General features: G+C 44.2%; 1 protein-coding gene across 1 annotated transcript; it reads right to left on the bottom strand.

Annotated features, from left to right (window-relative positions):
- Nucleotides 1–1,496: 1,496 nt before the first annotated feature.
- tmx3b (thioredoxin related transmembrane protein 3b) lies at nt 1,497–18,635 on the bottom strand. Its single transcript, XM_077624272.1, is given in 18 exon segments — nt 1,497–3,120; nt 3,253–3,447; nt 3,631–3,699; nt 5,989–6,118; nt 10,075–10,131; nt 11,933–11,986; nt 12,100–12,157; nt 13,150–13,248; nt 15,762–15,828; nt 16,036–16,113; nt 16,183–16,282; nt 16,804–16,884; nt 17,270–17,315; nt 17,408–17,531; nt 17,813–17,852; nt 18,215–18,272; nt 18,529–18,590; nt 18,592–18,635. Coding segments are annotated over 18 exon segments (1,443 nt in total). The 5' UTR covers nt 18,621–18,635; the 3' UTR covers nt 1,497–3,024.
- Between the last annotated feature and the right edge of the window lie 129 nt (nt 18,636–18,764).

Below are 18,764 nucleotides of genomic sequence, written 5' to 3'. Positions count from 1 at the left end.
TCGTCGTTAGCTTCGAGCTCGTCGTTAGCTTAGAGCTATAGTTATGTCTTGGGGACACTTTTCAGGGGGAAAACTCACTTTTTTGGGTTCCAACTGGGTTAAGTCTTTCTTAAACCTTTCTTCTTTGGTGGCGAAACGCCAAAAAAAGATGCTTAAAGTCTGTTGTTTTTGTTTATTTGCAGGAGAGCGAAGGAGAGCCGTGACGCACTTATGGTTGAGCCGATGTTTTGTTTGTCGCACCTGTTGCACTAATTAGGTACCACTTCGCTCACTACTAATTCGTTTTATCGAATTAAGATTTTTAAACAACTCCCCACCTGAATAAAAATAAGTTATGACTGCTTAAAATCTCAAGTTCGCGTGAAAATTAAATTTTTAAAGTGTATTTATTTTTTTATTTTAAAGAGCACACACCCAGCCCCGCCCATTTCAAAGAAACAGGACGTCCATTGCCGTCAATGTTAACTTAGGCCTCTTTTCTACCAGTCGGCTCGCATTTTACATCTTTTTTCTGTTGTAAAGTTTATAGCCAAAGCACCCCATTTACTGTGACTGCTTAGCCCTGTCTCCATTTAGTGGTTTAGCTCACTAAACTAAAAATTCATGGCAATTCCATTGTTGTTTATGTGCAAATGTTCCCTCAACATGGTTCCATTAGAGCAAAGCAATTTTCCCCAACAAAAAAAAAACAGTTCAACCTTTTTTTCCCCTGATAATAATAACGAGTCCAGGATTGATTTTTCCTGAATTAAAGCCTACATGGCTGCACTAAAATAACAAGCAGTGGAGAAGCCACCCGTGTTGCCTGCTGGGAACAAAAAGGTAAACAAAGAGCTTTGCGCTTGTGACCAGCGATAAGGTTCACGCTATCAGAAAGCCTGTGGGGGGTGCCGGAGCTGCCGTCGTCGCCGACAAAACAAAAGCGATCCCAATTAGGCCTGTCGCCATGTGCAATAAGTCAATTAATCGCACGCTGCATAAAAATGAGGTGCTGAGATGCTGTCATTTCTTTGAGCTGCAAGAAATCAAATCTTTTGGGAGGAAACAAACAGTTTCAGCGACATTTAGCGGACATATTGCCATGCAAAACAAAAGCAATTGGAAGAGTTTTCAGCATCATTGTGGCTAACTCGGGGTCGACTTCAATCAGCCGTGAAAAAGTACAATTACAACGTGGGTCTGTTTCCATGGTGAGGGGAGGTTAAAAGCAGTCGTTTCACATGACGCTCAAAGGTTACACCATGTATTTTTTAGAAGTTCTTTTTTTTAAGGTGGCAGAAAAGCTCCAGCGTCACAATTGCACTGAAAATTGAGTTTGGGGGGATGAGATGAAAATCCAAGACCTGGAAGAGATTGGCAGAAAAGGCCTACAAAGAAATCATTTGATTAATGTCGCCTGCCATCCATTGACCTTCGCACTCAATAACAAAAAAAAACGACATTACGATAAAATTGAATCTGTGCCGGTGACACCTACAAAAAATACTTCAATCACATTAAATGGGAAAAGGACTGTTTTAATTCTGCATCAATGTACATTTATATAAAACCATATTTGAACATGTATAATTCAAAGTAGCAAGGCAGCAAAACAAACTAATTAAGGCATTTAAATGGATTCTGGCTGGGAAAAAAAAGATTCATTTATTATGACATCTATTTTTCCAATAACATTTCTTTTTAACGTACACTTCATTTTTAATTTGTTTTCTTACCCATCATAAAAGGTCAAATTCAATAAATGAAGAAATACAAGACTGAAGCATTTAATAACGGCTGCAATGTGCACAAAATATTACAGCGATAACAATGTACATTTCCCGCCTGCTGCAAAAGATTGAAAAAAAATGTATCTGTACCCCAAATTTACTAATCTGTCGGTAAGGATTAGTAAAGTGCGCCCACAGATGATTTAACTCTTGGTACAGATGACATGATTTTTTTTTTCACTCCCCTGGCACCACGAGGGCTCCGTAACATTAAAATAAGATGGGAGAAATGAAAAATATAGGGAATAAACGGGCGTCTAGAAACAAGAAAAAGAGAAATTCTTTATTTCCGAGCACTACGAAGACCAGAGGGCAAAAGCGAGGTCGTTAAAGATTCAAAATAATTGAAAATAGCCCCACTTTGAGAAGAGTTACAAGGGGAAAAGACACTTTTTGGGGACTGATCTTTGTGCTTTGGTCATCAAGACAAAAACAAAACCAGGAAATGCCAAAGACCGTTATTAAAGCGTCCCCGCAATATATGTTTTCTTTTTTATTTTAAAAGCTACATGTTCCTTCCTAAAATGGCTTCCAAATGGTCCATAAAAGCATGCATGTCCAAATGTCACCAATATTTATTTTAAATATACGGTAAGAAAAACAAAACCAGTGAAAAACATGTTTGGCATGAAAAACAAAGACAAAAAAAAAACATGAAGATGCACGCTTTAAATATTGGGACTAGCGCAATGTATGGGTCAATAACAGGATGACCCAATACTTTTGATACGACTAGGCTACGTCGGGGGTGTCCAAACTTTTTTTTTTGCTCCGAGGCCCGCTTTGAAAAAAGAAAAAAATGGATGAAACCTGTAGTTTTGTTTGTTAAATAGACGAAAAAAGGACTACAAATATTTTTTGATAGGCTGAATTCAAGCTTATTGTGCAGGCCACATCCAATTCCTGAAGGCTTCCCCACAAAACTTTAGACTCTCAGACCGCTTTTAAACGCAACGGGCCGTGCAAATGCGGCCCCCCGTTCCGTGACGACGAAAATAAGAGCCAAAGCGCAAAAGGGGGCACGTGATGGCAGCGTTTCCGTCCGGGGCGCGGCGGGGCCAGGTGCTTCTCCGCGGACGTTTGAAGGCAACGTTTACCCTGTTTGTGTTCTACTGTATGGCAGGCGGGGAAAGGGGGGCAAAAAAACAAACAAAAACCCAAAAACATGGCGGCACAAAGAGATATGCAAGTCCGCGGAAAGATATATATATATACACGTATCGTCACGTGGAAAAGCGAGAGAGGCCTACCTACGTTAATCCATTTTCTTCTCTTCCGGATCCTTCTCTGCAACTACCTGGCCTCTGGGTTCTTGGCCTTCCTCCTCCTCTTCTTCCTCCTCCTCCTCCTCCTGCACTTCTTCCTTCTCTTGGTCCTCCTCAACTTCTCCTTCCTGCTCCTCCCCTCCTTCTTCCTCGTCGCCTTCTACTTCCTCCTCCACTTGCCCCTCCTCCTCCTCCACTTCTTCCTCCTCCACTTCTACTCCCTCTTCCTCTTCCTCTTCCTCTTCTTCCTCCTCCTCCTCTTCCTCCTCCTCGTCAGTCAAGCCCTCCCGCCTGACGTCGTCGGAGCCGTCGTCCGTCTCGGCCGTGCAGATGCCGTAGCACATGAGGCTGATGACGCCCAGCGGCAGGCCGAACAGGAAGCAGCCCAACAGCGGCGAGATGCGAAACACCGACTGATGAGGGGGGGAGGAAAAGACGGAAGGGGAGAATTACCTCGGCGCCACGTCAAATCGTCTCGCCGTTCCCTCGATCGGAATATTTTCGAGACGGCGTGGACTCGGTCGCAGTCCGTGACGACGTCTACGTGTACTTCTCCTTCCGTTACTCTGCTTTCAGGAAGCCAAAAAAAAGCTTACCATGATGGTAGATCTGGCGTCAAACGCCACCCGCTTGATCCTCTGGATGAAGCCGTCACCGCCGAGCGCCTGCCGAGAGAAGAGCGGCCTATCACACAGCGCCGGGAGAAACCATTTTCATGCTAATTTCCCACGGACGCCGTCGGCCGTGGGGCATTGCTGGCAATTACTCCAAGACGACGACGACCTTTTCAATTACGGCCGTCTTTGTAAAGGGCTCCTCGTAGAACGCAATTAACGCGAGGACGCCGGACCGGAGCTCCATTATGGAGACCGACGGCCGGCGTGACGCCACGGGCCAATTACACGGCTTTGGGGAGCGAGGAAATGGGATTTGTTGGTGCGCCCGTCAAAGCCTGGACAGCGCGAGACTCCGGCAGATCAAAAAATTCCCCTTGATAACTGTCATTTTTAAAAAAACTGCAAATGAGGCGCTGCCGTCAATCAGTCTGTCGGCCGCCGGCGCTTCGGACGCGGCTAACCGCGCCGCCGGTCTTTCATACTTCTCACGGATGAGCGATTTGGGGGGCCGCTTATGTTTAAGGGTCACCGATAGCGATAGACCGCGGCCGGACGTTTGGTCGCCGGACGTTTGGTCGCCCGGGTGAATATAATTTTGAGAGCTGGTTTCAACAGTAAACTCTGTCATGTTGTCAAACGTCCGGCGACCAAACGTCCTAGTACCGCGATAGACGTCCAATCTGTTTGCAAAAAGACAAAAAAAAGTGTCCACAACACCAACAACCAATTGCCACAACGCAAATGCAAATATCGGCAACGCCAAGGCCAATTCCAAAAAAATATTAGTCGCCTATACCAAAAAGATGCAAATAGTCCATCGCTAACATTAGCTAAAAATTAGCCAAAGCACAAATACAAATACCCGCAACACAAAATCAAAAATATCAAGCAGCCAAAAGCGCTTTTAAAAAGTTAATAGGCCTGTTTTTGGGGAATAATCCAATTGTGGAATAGCACTACCTGATCATAAACAAGTTAAATCGATACCTCCGTGTTTAGGTTTTAGATTTTGTGCACCTCGTTAAAGCGTCTGACGATTTCACACGAGCTAACCGAATGCTAAACGGCTTTTTGTGGGGGAAAAGCTCAACATTCTTCACGCCGTATTGTTTATGCCAGAACAACTGAGTCCAAAAAATAGCGAGAAGCTTTCCAGGAAAGTGTAAACAAAAGGAAAAAATCAGGACGGAGCCTCTCGGCGCTTGTTTAGCTTTTGCGGGGGGGGGGTTCGCTACACGCTCACGGTGGACTCTCCTGAGCGGGCGTGCGGATTACCGCGTGGAATCGTGTACTAATCTCGCTGTTTGACTTGGACTGAAAGAATTATTGGGAGATAATCCATTCAGGAGAGGGATGGCGACATGAAATCTAAACACGCACAAGGAGATTGCAACAAATACCTCATCTGGAGAACGTTATCGCAAAGGGGAGGGAACACGTTGCGTGGGAAGGAGGCGGGCCTTAAATGCTAACGTTATTACCGACGCTGGCGGCCGTCCAAAAATGTTAATGGGTGAAATACTGTATGTTCTGAGCTGGATTTACCGTATTTTCGGGCATATAAGTCGCCTCCTCGTATAAGCCGCGGCCTTAAAATTGCCTTAACATGGTTGAATTTGACAATTTTCCCTCGTATGAGACGCCCCGATTCCCAATTTTCACCACCATGCGAGAAAAAAAACGGTGCATTGTGTGTTTTTTAGGATTTAATTGCCTGAAAAACGGTTAACATCCTGTTGTTCGCCATTTTACTATTGTCATGTTTGTTCCTAAAGAATTGTCCTCTCAAAAATGCTACAAGATATTCTTTTTCATGGGTTGATCCATCGTCTAGTCCAGGGGTAGGGAACCTATGGCTCGGGAGCCACATGTGGCTCTTTTGATGGGTGCATATGGCTCTGAGCTAAAATATGGAAACCGGTGGTGAGAGAAAAGAGTCCCGAACGTCACGTCGGCACTGTGGCATTGATTTGAGTCTTCTGCATTCATTCTCTCATTGATACTCATTGAACTCATTGATATTCATTGATTAGCAACAGCTTAACAATGTTGTCAAAATAATTAACAGACTTTTTGTACTTTAAAAGTTGTACAATGACAAAAAAAAAAAAATCGCATTTTCATGTGTTTTGACTTTTAAATTGTGATTATGGGTCTCAAGGAATAATATTTGAAAATAGGAATTGTTTATGGCTCTCTCTTTTAAAAAGGTTCCCGACCCCTGGTCTAGTCCAACAAAAAAAAGCCATACGTGGCCTTGTGTAGGAATTTTTGTTTATCTACGGTGGTGATTGCGGTTGAGAGGAGGCGTAAAAGGTCAAAAAGGTCATTTCGTACCGGCACGGAACCGTTGAGGACGCCGGCGATGAACTGGACCACCTGCTCGGCGGTCTCGGTCGGCTGACTGGGAAGGAAGTACTGCTCGTTGGCCGTGTTGAGGATGATGACGGAGGGCACCGCCACCTCGCTGTAAACAAAAACAAAACAGGGAAGCTTTTGATTTGTTTTTTCTCTCTCTCTCTGTGGCGTTCTTTTCTAATTCTCCCGAGGTCGCCGTCGACCGCCGGCATCAAAGCGGGAACAAATTGTGGTAACAAATTGCCACGCGGAAGAGCACAATGGCGTGAGCCACATAAAGCCTTTGTACTTTTCCCGCGGGAAGGCCTTCAAAAAGACAATTCCTGATTTGGAAAGAGCAGATGGAACTCCGCAATGTTTCCGGCCAAACGCTTTGCGTGCAAAACACGAGCGAGCGAGCGGCTGTTAGTGGGAATCCTCTTTTTGTACACGTTCAAACGTCAAAAACATGCCATTTTATCCGTCGGTCATAAAAATAGACAGAGTGCAAAGACAATGCTAATTAGGCTGTTGGAATTGTACTATTAGCATTTAGCGCAGATGGCAATTTTTGTTAAAAAAAATTTAAATGGATGTACTTTTTGGTGTTTATTTGACTCCAATTTTGATGAGAATCACGTCATACTGTTCCTAGTGTTTTAATTGACATATATTCAAACATGGCGTTAGATGGCTGCCCCAATTCCGCACCTTAAAAACCACGAGTTTACACAAAGGGATACTTCAAATGGAACCCTATTCTACTAGGAGTCCCGACTTCTGATTGGTTGAGAATAGCGGCAGACCGCTGAAGTGAAATTAATGAATTTCGCGAGCCAGGAAAAAAAAAACGTATTACAAGCATGTCAAAGAGCAAGAGAAGCGTCAATTTAGACCCAAAACACGCTTTTATACGACTGCCGTACACTTGGAAATGATTTGAGGTGGGCGGTACTTCACGTTACACTTATGGCATGAATCCTAAAGCCATTTTATTTAACAGCATCCCGCAATCCGAGTTCACGGCATGTCTAAAAGGGGCTTATGACATAAGCATAACTGTTTTTGTAGGCGATACAGCCATGCGTCGGGATTTGCTCTCCAATGGCGGCGGCGGCGACCCGCGGCGACCCGTCCCGCTCGGAGGGAGCGGCGCTTTCCGATAGGGCGCGCACGTGTACGCGCACCCGCTTTGCGCCGAAAGCGCCGTCTGCTTGGGGAATTACACGAGGGCGGCAGATAACCAGGTCAGGCGAGCCAGATTTTTAGCGCTGGCCGAGAAAAACACGGACGCGGCGGCCCACCTGACGCCGACAGATGGCGGCCATTTCAAATAAATATGGATTAGCCTCTTCACCTGGCTCTGGGGGGAGGACAATAGAGAAGAGGATTGCGGGCGGGGAAAATTGCACCAATGGCGTATTGTTGGGGAAAAATTGCTAATTTCACGGAACGGTCGCTGCCGACCCTCCCAGGTCAAATTGGCGTCGATGGCAATCGATGAGTTTCTGGGACAATGGTCGACACGCAGGAAATTTGTGATAAAAAAAATGATGAAATGAACTACAGTGATTTGGAGTAAGCAATTTTAATTAGGGGTTTATTTTAGAAATTATGAACTGTGTAATTAAATGGTTCCTCCTATTTTACGGCCTACGTATAATAAATCAGTGTAATGAAGATTAATTAAGTGTATTATGGTGATTTTTCTATTGTGGAGAATTAAGGCAAAATAAATGAGGTTATTCAAATTTTTAAAAAGGAGTTAAATGATGTCATAACTTATTTTATAAACATAAAATGTGAATGTAGATGTAAACTGCTTATGTTGGAAAAAAATTTTGCTCATATCTGTGCGCTAATTAGAATAAATCAACCGTTTTAAAGGAGTACAAGATTTTTTTTGCATTTCTAATCATAAAATATTTTGTATTATAAATATTTGACGTTGGTTTCAGTTTACTATTTTAGTGGATAAGGACAAAAAAGAGCATTTTGTAATTACTCAAGAAGGAATAAGGACAGGTGTCAAACTCAAGGCCCGGGGGCCAAATCTGGCAACGCTTTGAATTTGGCTGCTTAGGCCCAGACACATTTTTTTGGCTTGTTGAGTGAATACGCGATATTCGTCGTGACTAAATCCGTCAAGGTGGCGCATAAAGACCTACATGTTGGAAAGCCCAAATTAGGACGTCCCCCATCCTAAATCCTTCCTGCATCATCTTCATAAAGTCGGGTTTTCTCGGGACGACGCACGTCGCGCTCGCCCAGCCGCTCTGTGCGTTAAGATCAATTCCAATCTCATATAAATGCTAATGATGGCGGCGGCGGCGGTGGCGGCGACGGGAGACGGTCATCTTAATGACTGCAAAAGCCAGAGAATCGTTTGAAAACGCAGCCGATGCTTATTTTGCACTTGAAAATCCGCCGGTCGTTCGGGGGCGCATTACGGCCACGGGATACGGCTTTCTCATACGCGGGATGTGAATTCGGGGGGGCAAAAAGATAAATAAAATGCTTGAAGAATGAGAAGCAAAAGGCTAAAGAAAGGCGGAGCCGTTTACTTTGGGGTTAGCACCGGAAAAGAATCTAAGCCAAAGTCATGTCCTCCATATATATATCTATCTATATGCGGGTGCTCTCGCCCCGCGGCGTTTGCCCGACGCCAGACGAGCCGCTGCCAGGACTCCGTAATCGCCGCCATGACGGATAAAAAGCCATCAGATTTATTTCGCCGGGCCTCCCGAGGGAGAAGGATTAGTGGACATTGACGGGGCCAGGATTTCATCCCTCAAAGGAGGGCAATTAATCCAGCGCCGCCGCCGCGTCCAAACACCCGGAAAAATCAGCGCGGGAAAAGCCAATCGGGGCCTTTCATCCCGCAGCCAAACGCCGGCGGATTTCCGACGTGGCTGTTTAATAAAGCCCATCGGAGGTTTTCCAGGAAGTCCACGTACGCGTGGATGACTCTGGATTATAGTATAGGAGGAACGTGATTTGAAACCGAGGGTTGGCGTTGAATGAGCGTGCGTCGGCGCCATTGACGGGGAAGGACGTCCAATCCGTTTACATGGGGAGAGGCCAACAATGAGGGTTATCTTTTGTTTTTTCTTAGGCTAGAGTTAACTGAAAACGTGTTATGTTAGCAGATGCCAATTTAGCCTGTTTGCTTCCATTTTACGACAGTTACATCTGATTATATTAAAAATTGCCCGGTCAAAAATATATTTTTTTCCCTCGTCATTGTGTTTTCTTTAGCTGGTGCGACTTATAATCGGAAAAATACCACCATGGACGAATCGACATCTCATTTTGGGTCTTTAGGAAGTACAGAAATGTTAACAAACGTGAATAGGCTGCACAAAATGAAAGGCGGGGCCAAATCTGGACCCGGGATCTTGAGTTTGACAATCGTGTAGTGCAGGGGTAGGGAACCTATGGCTCGGGAGCCACATGTGGCTCTTTTGATGGGTGCATCTGGCTCTTTGCTAACCTGTGAGCTAAAATATGGAAATCGCTGGTGACAGAACTGAGATATTACATCTAGAACTGCTTTAGTCTTCATTTTTTTTGCTTTAATCTTCATTTTTTTTGCAGTAGACTCTTCTGGAAGGCATCCTCTCATTGATTAGCAACAGTATAAGAATCGTTTAAAAAAAACTTAATTTTTTCCACTTTAAAAGTGGTGAAATTACAATTTTTTTTGAAAAGGTATTTGTTTACATGTATGTATTTTGACTTTTAAATTTGTAGTATGGCTCACAAGGAATAACATTGGAAAATATGAATTGTTTGTGGCTCTCTTCGTCAAAAAGGTTCCCGACCCCTGGTGTCGTGTTTTAAGACACATTTGATGTGGCGGACGGCGCCTTAAAATGGGGAGAAAATGAGCTTTTGGCTAACGTGACGCAGCGTTGACAAGCTATTACACTACGCGGCTACGACGCTAATCCCCCAAACGATGCCGCCGTGGTATGCTATCGTCTTCGCACACGAGCGGATCTGCTGCGTTTTGCTCCACCAGAGCAAACGTGGCGGGAGGGGGGGAAATGGGGGAGACGGCGGGAGTTGACGTTAGCCCCTCACCCCATGATCAGGCTGTTGATGTAGTCGTTCCCGTCCATGTGTCCAAACTGGAAGTCTCTGTGGACACAAGGCCCCGTTAATTAAGTGTGGCTTAAGCTTACGTACACAAAAAAACACACACACACACTGAAAAGTAAACTTCCCGTCTCGGCGGAATGCAAAGCAACTTCTCCATCTGCGCGATCCGCCCACGAAAAAGCCCGTTTGTTTTTCTTTTTTGTTTTTTAAGTCGTCTGCGAGATGAGGAATTCAATTCGGCTCTCATTGTGCCGGCAAAGTGCATTGTGGGTAGTAGTCCAGGTACGGAAGCGGCGGGAATCCGGGAAGAATGACTGATTAGCTGCGCGCCGGCTTTTCATTTGAGCCTCCGGGCGCCGCGTAATGGCGGCGGCGGCGGCGCTGGCGCTCTCGTCGACGACGAGATTACGAGGATACGCGAGCGTGTCATGAATGCGGACGACAACGTAGAAAACATCATTTCGCCTTATTGATAATTTGGCTGACAAGTGCGAGGCGGCGCGGGAGCAGAACTAATAAAAACAACGTCTTCGTCGGAACGATATTAAGGCGGTCGGGGACGTATGCAGATAAAAGTAATGACTTTCTTCTTTCTATTTAAGATTGGAGTTCAAGCAAACAGAACCCGACCTTTCGGAGACGCTAAAGGATTGGGAGCGCTTGGAACTTCTCCCCGCGTGAGGAAATGAATCGAGGAACCGGGGTTTCCCTTCAAGGCATTTTTTAATATCAGATGGGCTCGGGAAATGGCATCTCGTTTATGGCGCGGGACATTCGCGCTTAGGGAGCCGATGGGGGCGCTGCTATTTAAAGGTAGGAGCCCGCAACTCGTAAAGCACAGGTGTCAAAGTGGCGGCCCGGGGGCCAAATCTGGCCCGCCGCATCATTTTGTGTGGCCCGGGAAAGTCAATCATGAGTGCCGACTTTCTGTTTTAGGATCAAATTCAAATGAAGAGTATAGATATAAATTTAATTTCCTGATTTTCTCCCTTTTAAATCAATCATTGTCATTTTTTAATCATTTTTTTGTGTTTTTAGTTCAAAAAGCATTTTGTAAAATCTAAACATATATTAAAAATGCTCAAATAAACATTGTTTTAGATCTATAAAAAACGGAATATTCAGGGCTTTTAATCCAGTTCTTTTAATTTATTTATAAAAAAAAATCTAAATATTATATCTAAAATGGTCCGGCCCACATGAAATGGAGTTGACGTTAACGCGGCCCACGAACCAACCCGAGTCCGACACCCCTGTCGTAAAGGGTTCAGATTTTGGTCCAAAAACGCAATTACTAGGATCATCGGACGTGTTGGAAAAATGACAAGACGACACGGAAAGTCATATTTCAGTGGCTGCCATTGAATGAATTAAATAATTCTCTCTCCTACTTGCTCAGGAGACAAGTGATATTAATTTTTAACAAGTAATTAAATATCATTTTCTGTCCACCTACTTGTGCTGTGTGCCCCAAAATCCAAATGTATGGAATAAGTAGGGCGATTGATTTTTTCGGGAAAAGCGACAACTAAACTTTCATTATTTTTGAAAAAAACTAACTTGTCTTCCCTTCCATGTGTGTTTTTGACATACAGATGATTCTGATGGACAGATGGGCCAAAGTTGAATATATCCGACCATTTTTGGTTGTTTGGACAAAAGACATGACATATGGAATGGCCTCGGGGGGAATCCCTAACACGTCTCCTTTCTCAACGAATGGTGATTGACGTGTAAAAGAGCGGCAAAATTGCCCAACTGCGTCGTTACCTCCTCGAGTCAAGCGCAACGAAAAATGGGCACGCTGTCCCTGAACAAACCGACAAATTGGATGTCATACCTGCTCAAGTGCTCTCTGTATTCCTTGGCAACCAACTGCATCAACGCTTTTAATCTGGAGGACCCCAAAAAAAAGGGCGGGGGGGAAAGATAGTGAGCAAACTGGCCCTGAAATTGGTGGCAAACAAGCGCAGCGGCCAGTCTTATCTCCATCGGGCAGCCACGTACCTGCCGCTCTTCTCTGTGGGGTCCTTCTCGTCGATGATTGCGATGGCCACCAGTTTGCCTGACGGGGGGGAGGGGCAGACAAAGGAAGATTGGACCGCCAGATGACAAAAGGCGATGGCAAAAGGAAAGGTGACGCAGTTAAGACGCTTCAACGAGCCTACTAGTTAGCATTTAGCTGGAAATGGATAGCTTGGTGACAAAAACAGGACAAATCCCGGAGAAAACGGGCCACGACGGGAGTGCCCCCCGATGGTGAACGGGAGTGCTGCTACTTGTGGTGGGGAGAGAGCCATTTTGAGCTGTAAATTTATTTATTTTTTTCTGCCCAATACACAAACTTGCGGTATTAACGGTGGGCTTTTGGGGAGAAATAAAGTGGGGGGAAAAGTGCTGGGTTTGGTCGACACGCCGTGAGAGAAATGCATTGCTCAAGTACTACCGTTGACGTCTATGCATGCATCCCAAAATTTGGATTATTTCAGCTCAATAGGTAAAAACATGCAGTTTGACTGCTTTTTTTGGGAGTTGGAAGCTTTTTTTATGAATAGGCCTGTATGATATATTAATCAAATAATGTGATGCACGAATGGGGCAAGTGAGGGTTAAACTATATTACATTAATACAATGTGGTCAGTGAGTCAAACAAAGTCTTATCCAAACAAAACTATTTCATTTTTTTTTCACAAAAAGTCTCAATTTCATTTTTTGCTCAGCCCAAACAGTCCAGCATTGGAATCAGTGGGAAAAACCCGTAGAACACTAATAAGTAGATTTGCAGGGGGAAAAAACAAACTCATCCGCCTATTTCCGAGCCACCATCTTTAATCTGCGACGCTCTAATTAAAAAGCATTTTTGCCTGGCGGGACAGCTCGTTAGGTACGGGAGGGGACCGGGGCGAGCGGCCAAATCAAAGCGCTCGTTAAGAGAAGGTGTGCATTAAAAAGCCATCTCATCTCGCTTTAAAGCAGACATCCTTCCAGTGGGAGGGCGCAAAGCGGAGCCCTCCGTCCAGCCGGAAAAATGGGAGGCGGAGATTTGCACGCCGTACCTGTTTCCCCGAGTTCGTAGAGCGTGAAGCCGTCGATCTGCAGGTAACTTTGGAAGCGTTCCCTGTTGACCCAAGCGCTCAGGCTATCGTCGGCGTACTCTGCAACATAATAGACATGACCTTTAACCTCCAACCACGTTGTTCGAAGATGGTGAACAACAAGAGCCAAAATTTTAAACTGCGAGTCAAAATATCATTTATTATTGATGAATTGGAGAAAGGTAAAACGAGGCAAAGAGCCACGGTGAACGCAAACCGACGTGTCAAAAACTCCCCCTTTCGACATTGGGTAGCGTCTGTTTTAAGCGTTTTTTGCCGGCCTCCCCGCCGAGCGAACAGTCGCTGGGGTGGAGAACGGCTTTAACGTTTCAAGGTGAAGCAGATGCCGGGGAAGTGGGCGGGGCTCTTCCCCTCACCCCCCGCCTCTTCGGGCGGGGGGACCTTCTGCCCGTAAAAACCAGAACATCTGTGGAAAGAATGCGCTGGCGTCGAGTCAGCGGCTTTCGCGCAACAACTCAGCATTAATATCCTCGCCAATAATGACGGCGCACTCGAAAACAAAACAAAATGAAGCTTTGGCTTATGAGCCAAGTGGTCAGATGTCAACACGACCAGGTCAAAACCGGTTGATTTTTTGGGGAGCAAATCTAGCTCGTCAACGGCCAAGACGGTGGATCTTGCAATTACTCTGGCGGCAGGCGCGAGGTGGCCATAACTTATTAATGTCGGGTAATGAGGACACCCCGCTGTCGTAATGAAAGCCCCGGGAGCATTTTGTTACATTTTTTTGGAGGCACTCTTTTACTATTTTTACCCAGTGGAGGGCGGCGAGCGCCGCATGTGTCGGCCAGATGTGCGGCGCGCCGACACGTGAAGCGTCATTTGACGAGGCTTTCCTCGTTTGGAATGCACGCCTGAGATACCGGGCGAGCGTTAATAGTGGCGTTTTTAAGCGTGCCGATCAGACAGTGGTAATGGCGTGACGCTTGCTACATTAGTTTTTAAAAAATGCTGATTGTTTATTACAAGAGTTTGGAAATAGAAAGACAATGTGGCATCAATCTCCCCTAGAGTCTGTTTGGTAGTCTGAACAGCCTTGTTTTTTTTGTTTTTTTAACAAGAGGGCTTTTGAGAAGATGCTGGAATGCTATTTTGGGGGAGGGGCAGAAAATCTGCACATTTTTGGACCCCTAACCGCCTCCCAGTTCACTGAAAGGACTTTTGACAAGATGGTGACATGCAATTTTTGGGAAGGGGGAGAAAAGTGGTCAGGATGTCAAAATGACTCTTTTATACAAAATATGACATGTTTTGCCAGCATCTGATTCGTCCTCAAATCTGTTTTTTTAGGGTCGAGTGTTGTCACTATTTTTAGCAAGTGGCTATATTTTTGTTGATTTTAAAATGCTATATTAGTACTTTTTTTGATTAAAAAAGAAAAACTGAAACTATTTTTACTCGTTTATTTTTCCTATGAAAAAAATTGGGAAAAGTGTAAACATTGTCAGTATTATTTATTTCCATATAGTAAGTAATACCAGTAGTCAAAAGAGTATATTGTACATATATAAATATACAATCCTCATTTGAATTTTAGCATAAAACACTTTAATTTTACGGGCCGCACAAAATGATGTGGCGGACCAGAGACGGCCCCCGCACTACTGCTTTGATTGGGCGTCTAACCCCATCGATGGAATTCTACTTTCCCCACAAAAACTGCCTATTTTCTTTTTTTCTTGCTCCCGTTGGTCTGATTTCTAACGAGATGACAAGAAAGCTTTAGCGCTTCCATACGTCGCTTTAAAAATACGCCTCGGCGCGTTCTCGTCTTGGTCTCGGCTGTCGGGCCGCGTTAAACGGATGCAAACTAATTCCGCCTCACGGCCGGCCGCGTTTTGTCGGTCCGCCGCCAGAGAGATTACGGGAGAGACTTTAAGCTCGGCGCTAACTATGACGGCGTCCGTCCCCGACCTCTCCCTTCAAGACGCCTCATCGCCGCATGGTGTACTCGGCGCTAACGGCTTCTGTGGCGTGAAGGATTGTGGGAAGTGAAATCCGCTGCTTTGCACTTCTTTTAACGGCGGCCTTCAAGAGAAGCCAAATGATGCGCGCCAAAGCCGCCGGGCTAAACAAGGAGGTGCTCGGAATCGATTGGCGTGAAATAAAAAGACGGATTTAGGCGGCCTCGCACGATCGTCTCCGCGGTTTACGGTTGACGGCGACGACGATGGCGTGGAGGAATTGTGTCAAGATCCAATGCGAGGAATTTGATCAATAGAACTGCCTCGGAATCAACTATAATGCCATATTTCAAGCAATAGATTTGATTTATATTGAAAAAGTCAACCCGAAAACGCAATGTATTCTCTTTTGTCTTTACTATTTTGATTTTAAAAGCCTACGGAAAAAAGTGTCAATATTACTATCAACCTATTTTCATGTTTTATTTCCCCAAAAAATTATTTTTGTTTACAAACCGTAAATATTACATTTCTAACCTTAATAATGTTTATTTAATTTAGAAAAACACTAAGCAGGAAATATTCTCTACGTACGTTCGACACGGGTTTGAATTTTAGCACGAAAGACGAAATATAAGCGCCACCCACCGTCGTAGGTAAAATAGCCGCCATCTTTGAAGACGATGACGGCGGGCAGCTCCGGCAAGGCGACGGACTGCAAACAGAAACATTTCTTGTTAGAAAGCGCGCAGAAAAGGAGCTGACAAATCACCACGTTGAGCACATTGAAGAGATTTCCAGCTTCGCTGGACAAGATGATGTCTTTTCACAGCACGCGCTTGATGAAACGGCGTTCAACTCACGATGCAAATGGGAATATCGATGAAGAAAAGCCATCTTTTGTTCCTTTTTTTTAATTTACCTCAGGTAACACGTCCTCCGACGCCGAGAAGAAATACGTGTAGACGATGAGCTCGGCGGCCACGTCGTTGTACTTCTCCTGCCGACGAAAAAGCATCGGGATTGGCGTTTTGCAATGTTTGCAGGTGGCGCTTGAGCTCACGCTTACCTTGAGGGGCGAATCGGCGCCGACGTACACGAAGAGAACGGCGTGTCGCTTCAACATGTGTTGGAACATTTCTTGGCTGGGGAGGCCTCGGACGGCTGGCCTGCGGAAGGCAGGAACGTAGCACACGTTATGCACGGATAATTCCAGGAAAATGAAGAGAATATACAATGGTTATTCGTTTTGGTAGTTTTCTATAAAACATGGATTTTTTTTATTGCCTTTTCAAATTTCCAAAATACTGAAAATGGATATTACATTTTTTTAAATGTGTTTTTATTTTATTTTTTTAAATATTGAAGGGAACATTGGATTTTTTTTTTCATTCGTTTGTTTTTGAGGGATTTAAATATGTCAAAATTATTTATATTTCTAAATAATCAAAGAGTCAATATTTTTTTAGGACAACACCAATATACAATGCATCTAGAGACTTTTCAATTTTTGGCCGGGTCAAAATAGCTCTATAAAAGAAAAAAAAATGGACAAAGAGGAATTACGTGTACCCAATGAGGTGGCCGTTATGAAAACATAAGAGTGGCGTTGTGGCACCACCCAGTGGTCATTTACAAACACTACACTCAAACGAAAGCAAGCTACATACTCACTCACTGAGTTACTCACCCTGCCACCCGATTGGTAAATTCCACAATGTCGTCTTTGGTTCTTGGCCCCTTGTAATTATAGGCCAAGTCTCCCTTCAACCTGCCAATTGGACAATTCAAAAGTTAAGTAAAATGGAGGCTCAGAATGCATGGGAAAAAAACGACACTATTTTTTTATTGATATCAAAAAATATTCTGCCCTTTTACAGATAGCAAAGCAACAGCTCGGGGCCCGGAAGTAAATTATGTGTCAATTTATCCAGATTATTTGACTTTTACTTTTGCCTTTTTTGTTTTTAGAAAAAAATGGAAATAAAAAAAAATCCAAAACTATATTTTCTGTTATTTTTCCATTAAAAACAGAGTAAGTGTTGTGGTTGGTACTCAAAAATCTGTCATTATCAGAAGCTTTTTTTTACATATATATATATATCCACCAGGAACTGGGTTAATAACCATTTGTGACGTTTACTTCAGGCACTTACAGTTTTATGGTGGGATATCCACGCACGCCAAATTCAGACGACATTCCTACCAAAAGTAAAGAGCAAAAAAAAGCAATATTTTTAAATCAATCCATACCAGAGAAGATGAACTTTAATAACTAACGAGAGGAAAATCACCCGAGTACGCGGTGGCGTCCATCTTGCCGACGCGAACCGGCGAGCCGGACACCTTCAGCTCGGCGCCCACGTCGTGCCACACCGGCTCCAGCTTTTTACAGTGTCCGCACCACGGCGCATAGAACTGAAGAGAAGGAATTCATTTTTTTTTTAATGACAACATTCTTTAATCATTTTAGCTTTGATTTTACAGTGTGGCTTCAATTGGACAGCTTGATTTTCCTATCTAAGCCCTCCTGGCTTTGCCCTTCATGCATGACTTGTCACAAACACAACGTGACACCCCCCCACCCATTCAACCCGTCTCCACCATCACGCACGGCGAGAGAAAAGTACGGCGGCATCCGGCTTGGCACGGAATTGCTCGAACGTGCCCGTGGGTGATTTTAGCGTTGGAAAACTTACATCGACGAGCCAGACGTTATTCGCTCGAGTCTCCTTGAATCTGCCAAAAAAGTAAAGCAAAACACATTACAACATTTTCTTGACTTGGATTAAAAATGAGCAACAATTTGCCAAAACAACAATGATTCAATACGTCAAATTAGGGGGAAAAATGCTGTACGCACACATGGAAAGTAATAGTTTTACTTAACAAAATGTGAAAAACATGGCTCATTTTTTTCCTTTAAGAAATACTACTTGTCTCTAATTGTAGAATATTGATAACCTGACACGTGGATACATCATCATTGTCCCGTCTGGCCATGTCGTGAGATAATTATCGTGAGTACATCGAAACCCAAGCCTAATATAAAGTAGCATCATCAATGCCCCGCCAAAAGGTTGATTTTTTTTCCCACTTACGTTTCGTCGAGGTCCTCCACGAAGGCGACGACCACCAAACTCAGGCAGGAAGCAATTACTGCAACAGAATAAACAACTAAACCCTCCCGACACATTTGTTTATGTATTTTACAAATATTAAACGACATTTACTGCGTCCCGGTGCCCTCATGAGTGAAAGGAAGCATCACCACTAGGCTAATAGCTAGCATCACTACTAGGCATCTTTTTGGGGCTATATTTTCAAAAAGAAGCACTATTCCGGTATCGTAATGGCAGACGTATTGGTCACAAAGGTTGAGGAGGAAAATGTGAAGTTAGAAGAGTGAACTTACCTCCATAAAACAAGGGAGTTTTCACGCCTGCCATTGCTTCGGTTGTTAAAAGCAGGCAGGAAACAGCGTCTGAATGGAAACGTTCTGCGCATGCGCCTGGGGAGAGGCAATTGCACGCTTTTTCTTAAATAAATTATTTTTTTTATGGATAGTTCTAATCTGACGTCCATTTGCTGCGTCAACGAATTTAAAATGATTTAGAAAAATTTTCAGTTGTGGTTTTATTTTGGTGCTAA

This window comes from Stigmatopora argus, chromosome 17 (assembly GCF_051989625.1).
Source record: "Stigmatopora argus isolate UIUO_Sarg chromosome 17, RoL_Sarg_1.0, whole genome shotgun sequence".
Classification (NCBI taxonomy): domain Eukaryota; kingdom Metazoa; phylum Chordata; class Actinopteri; order Syngnathiformes; family Syngnathidae; genus Stigmatopora; species Stigmatopora argus.
Note: the sequence above shows the minus strand (reverse complement) of the source record. Positions and strands in the feature narration are given on the sequence as shown.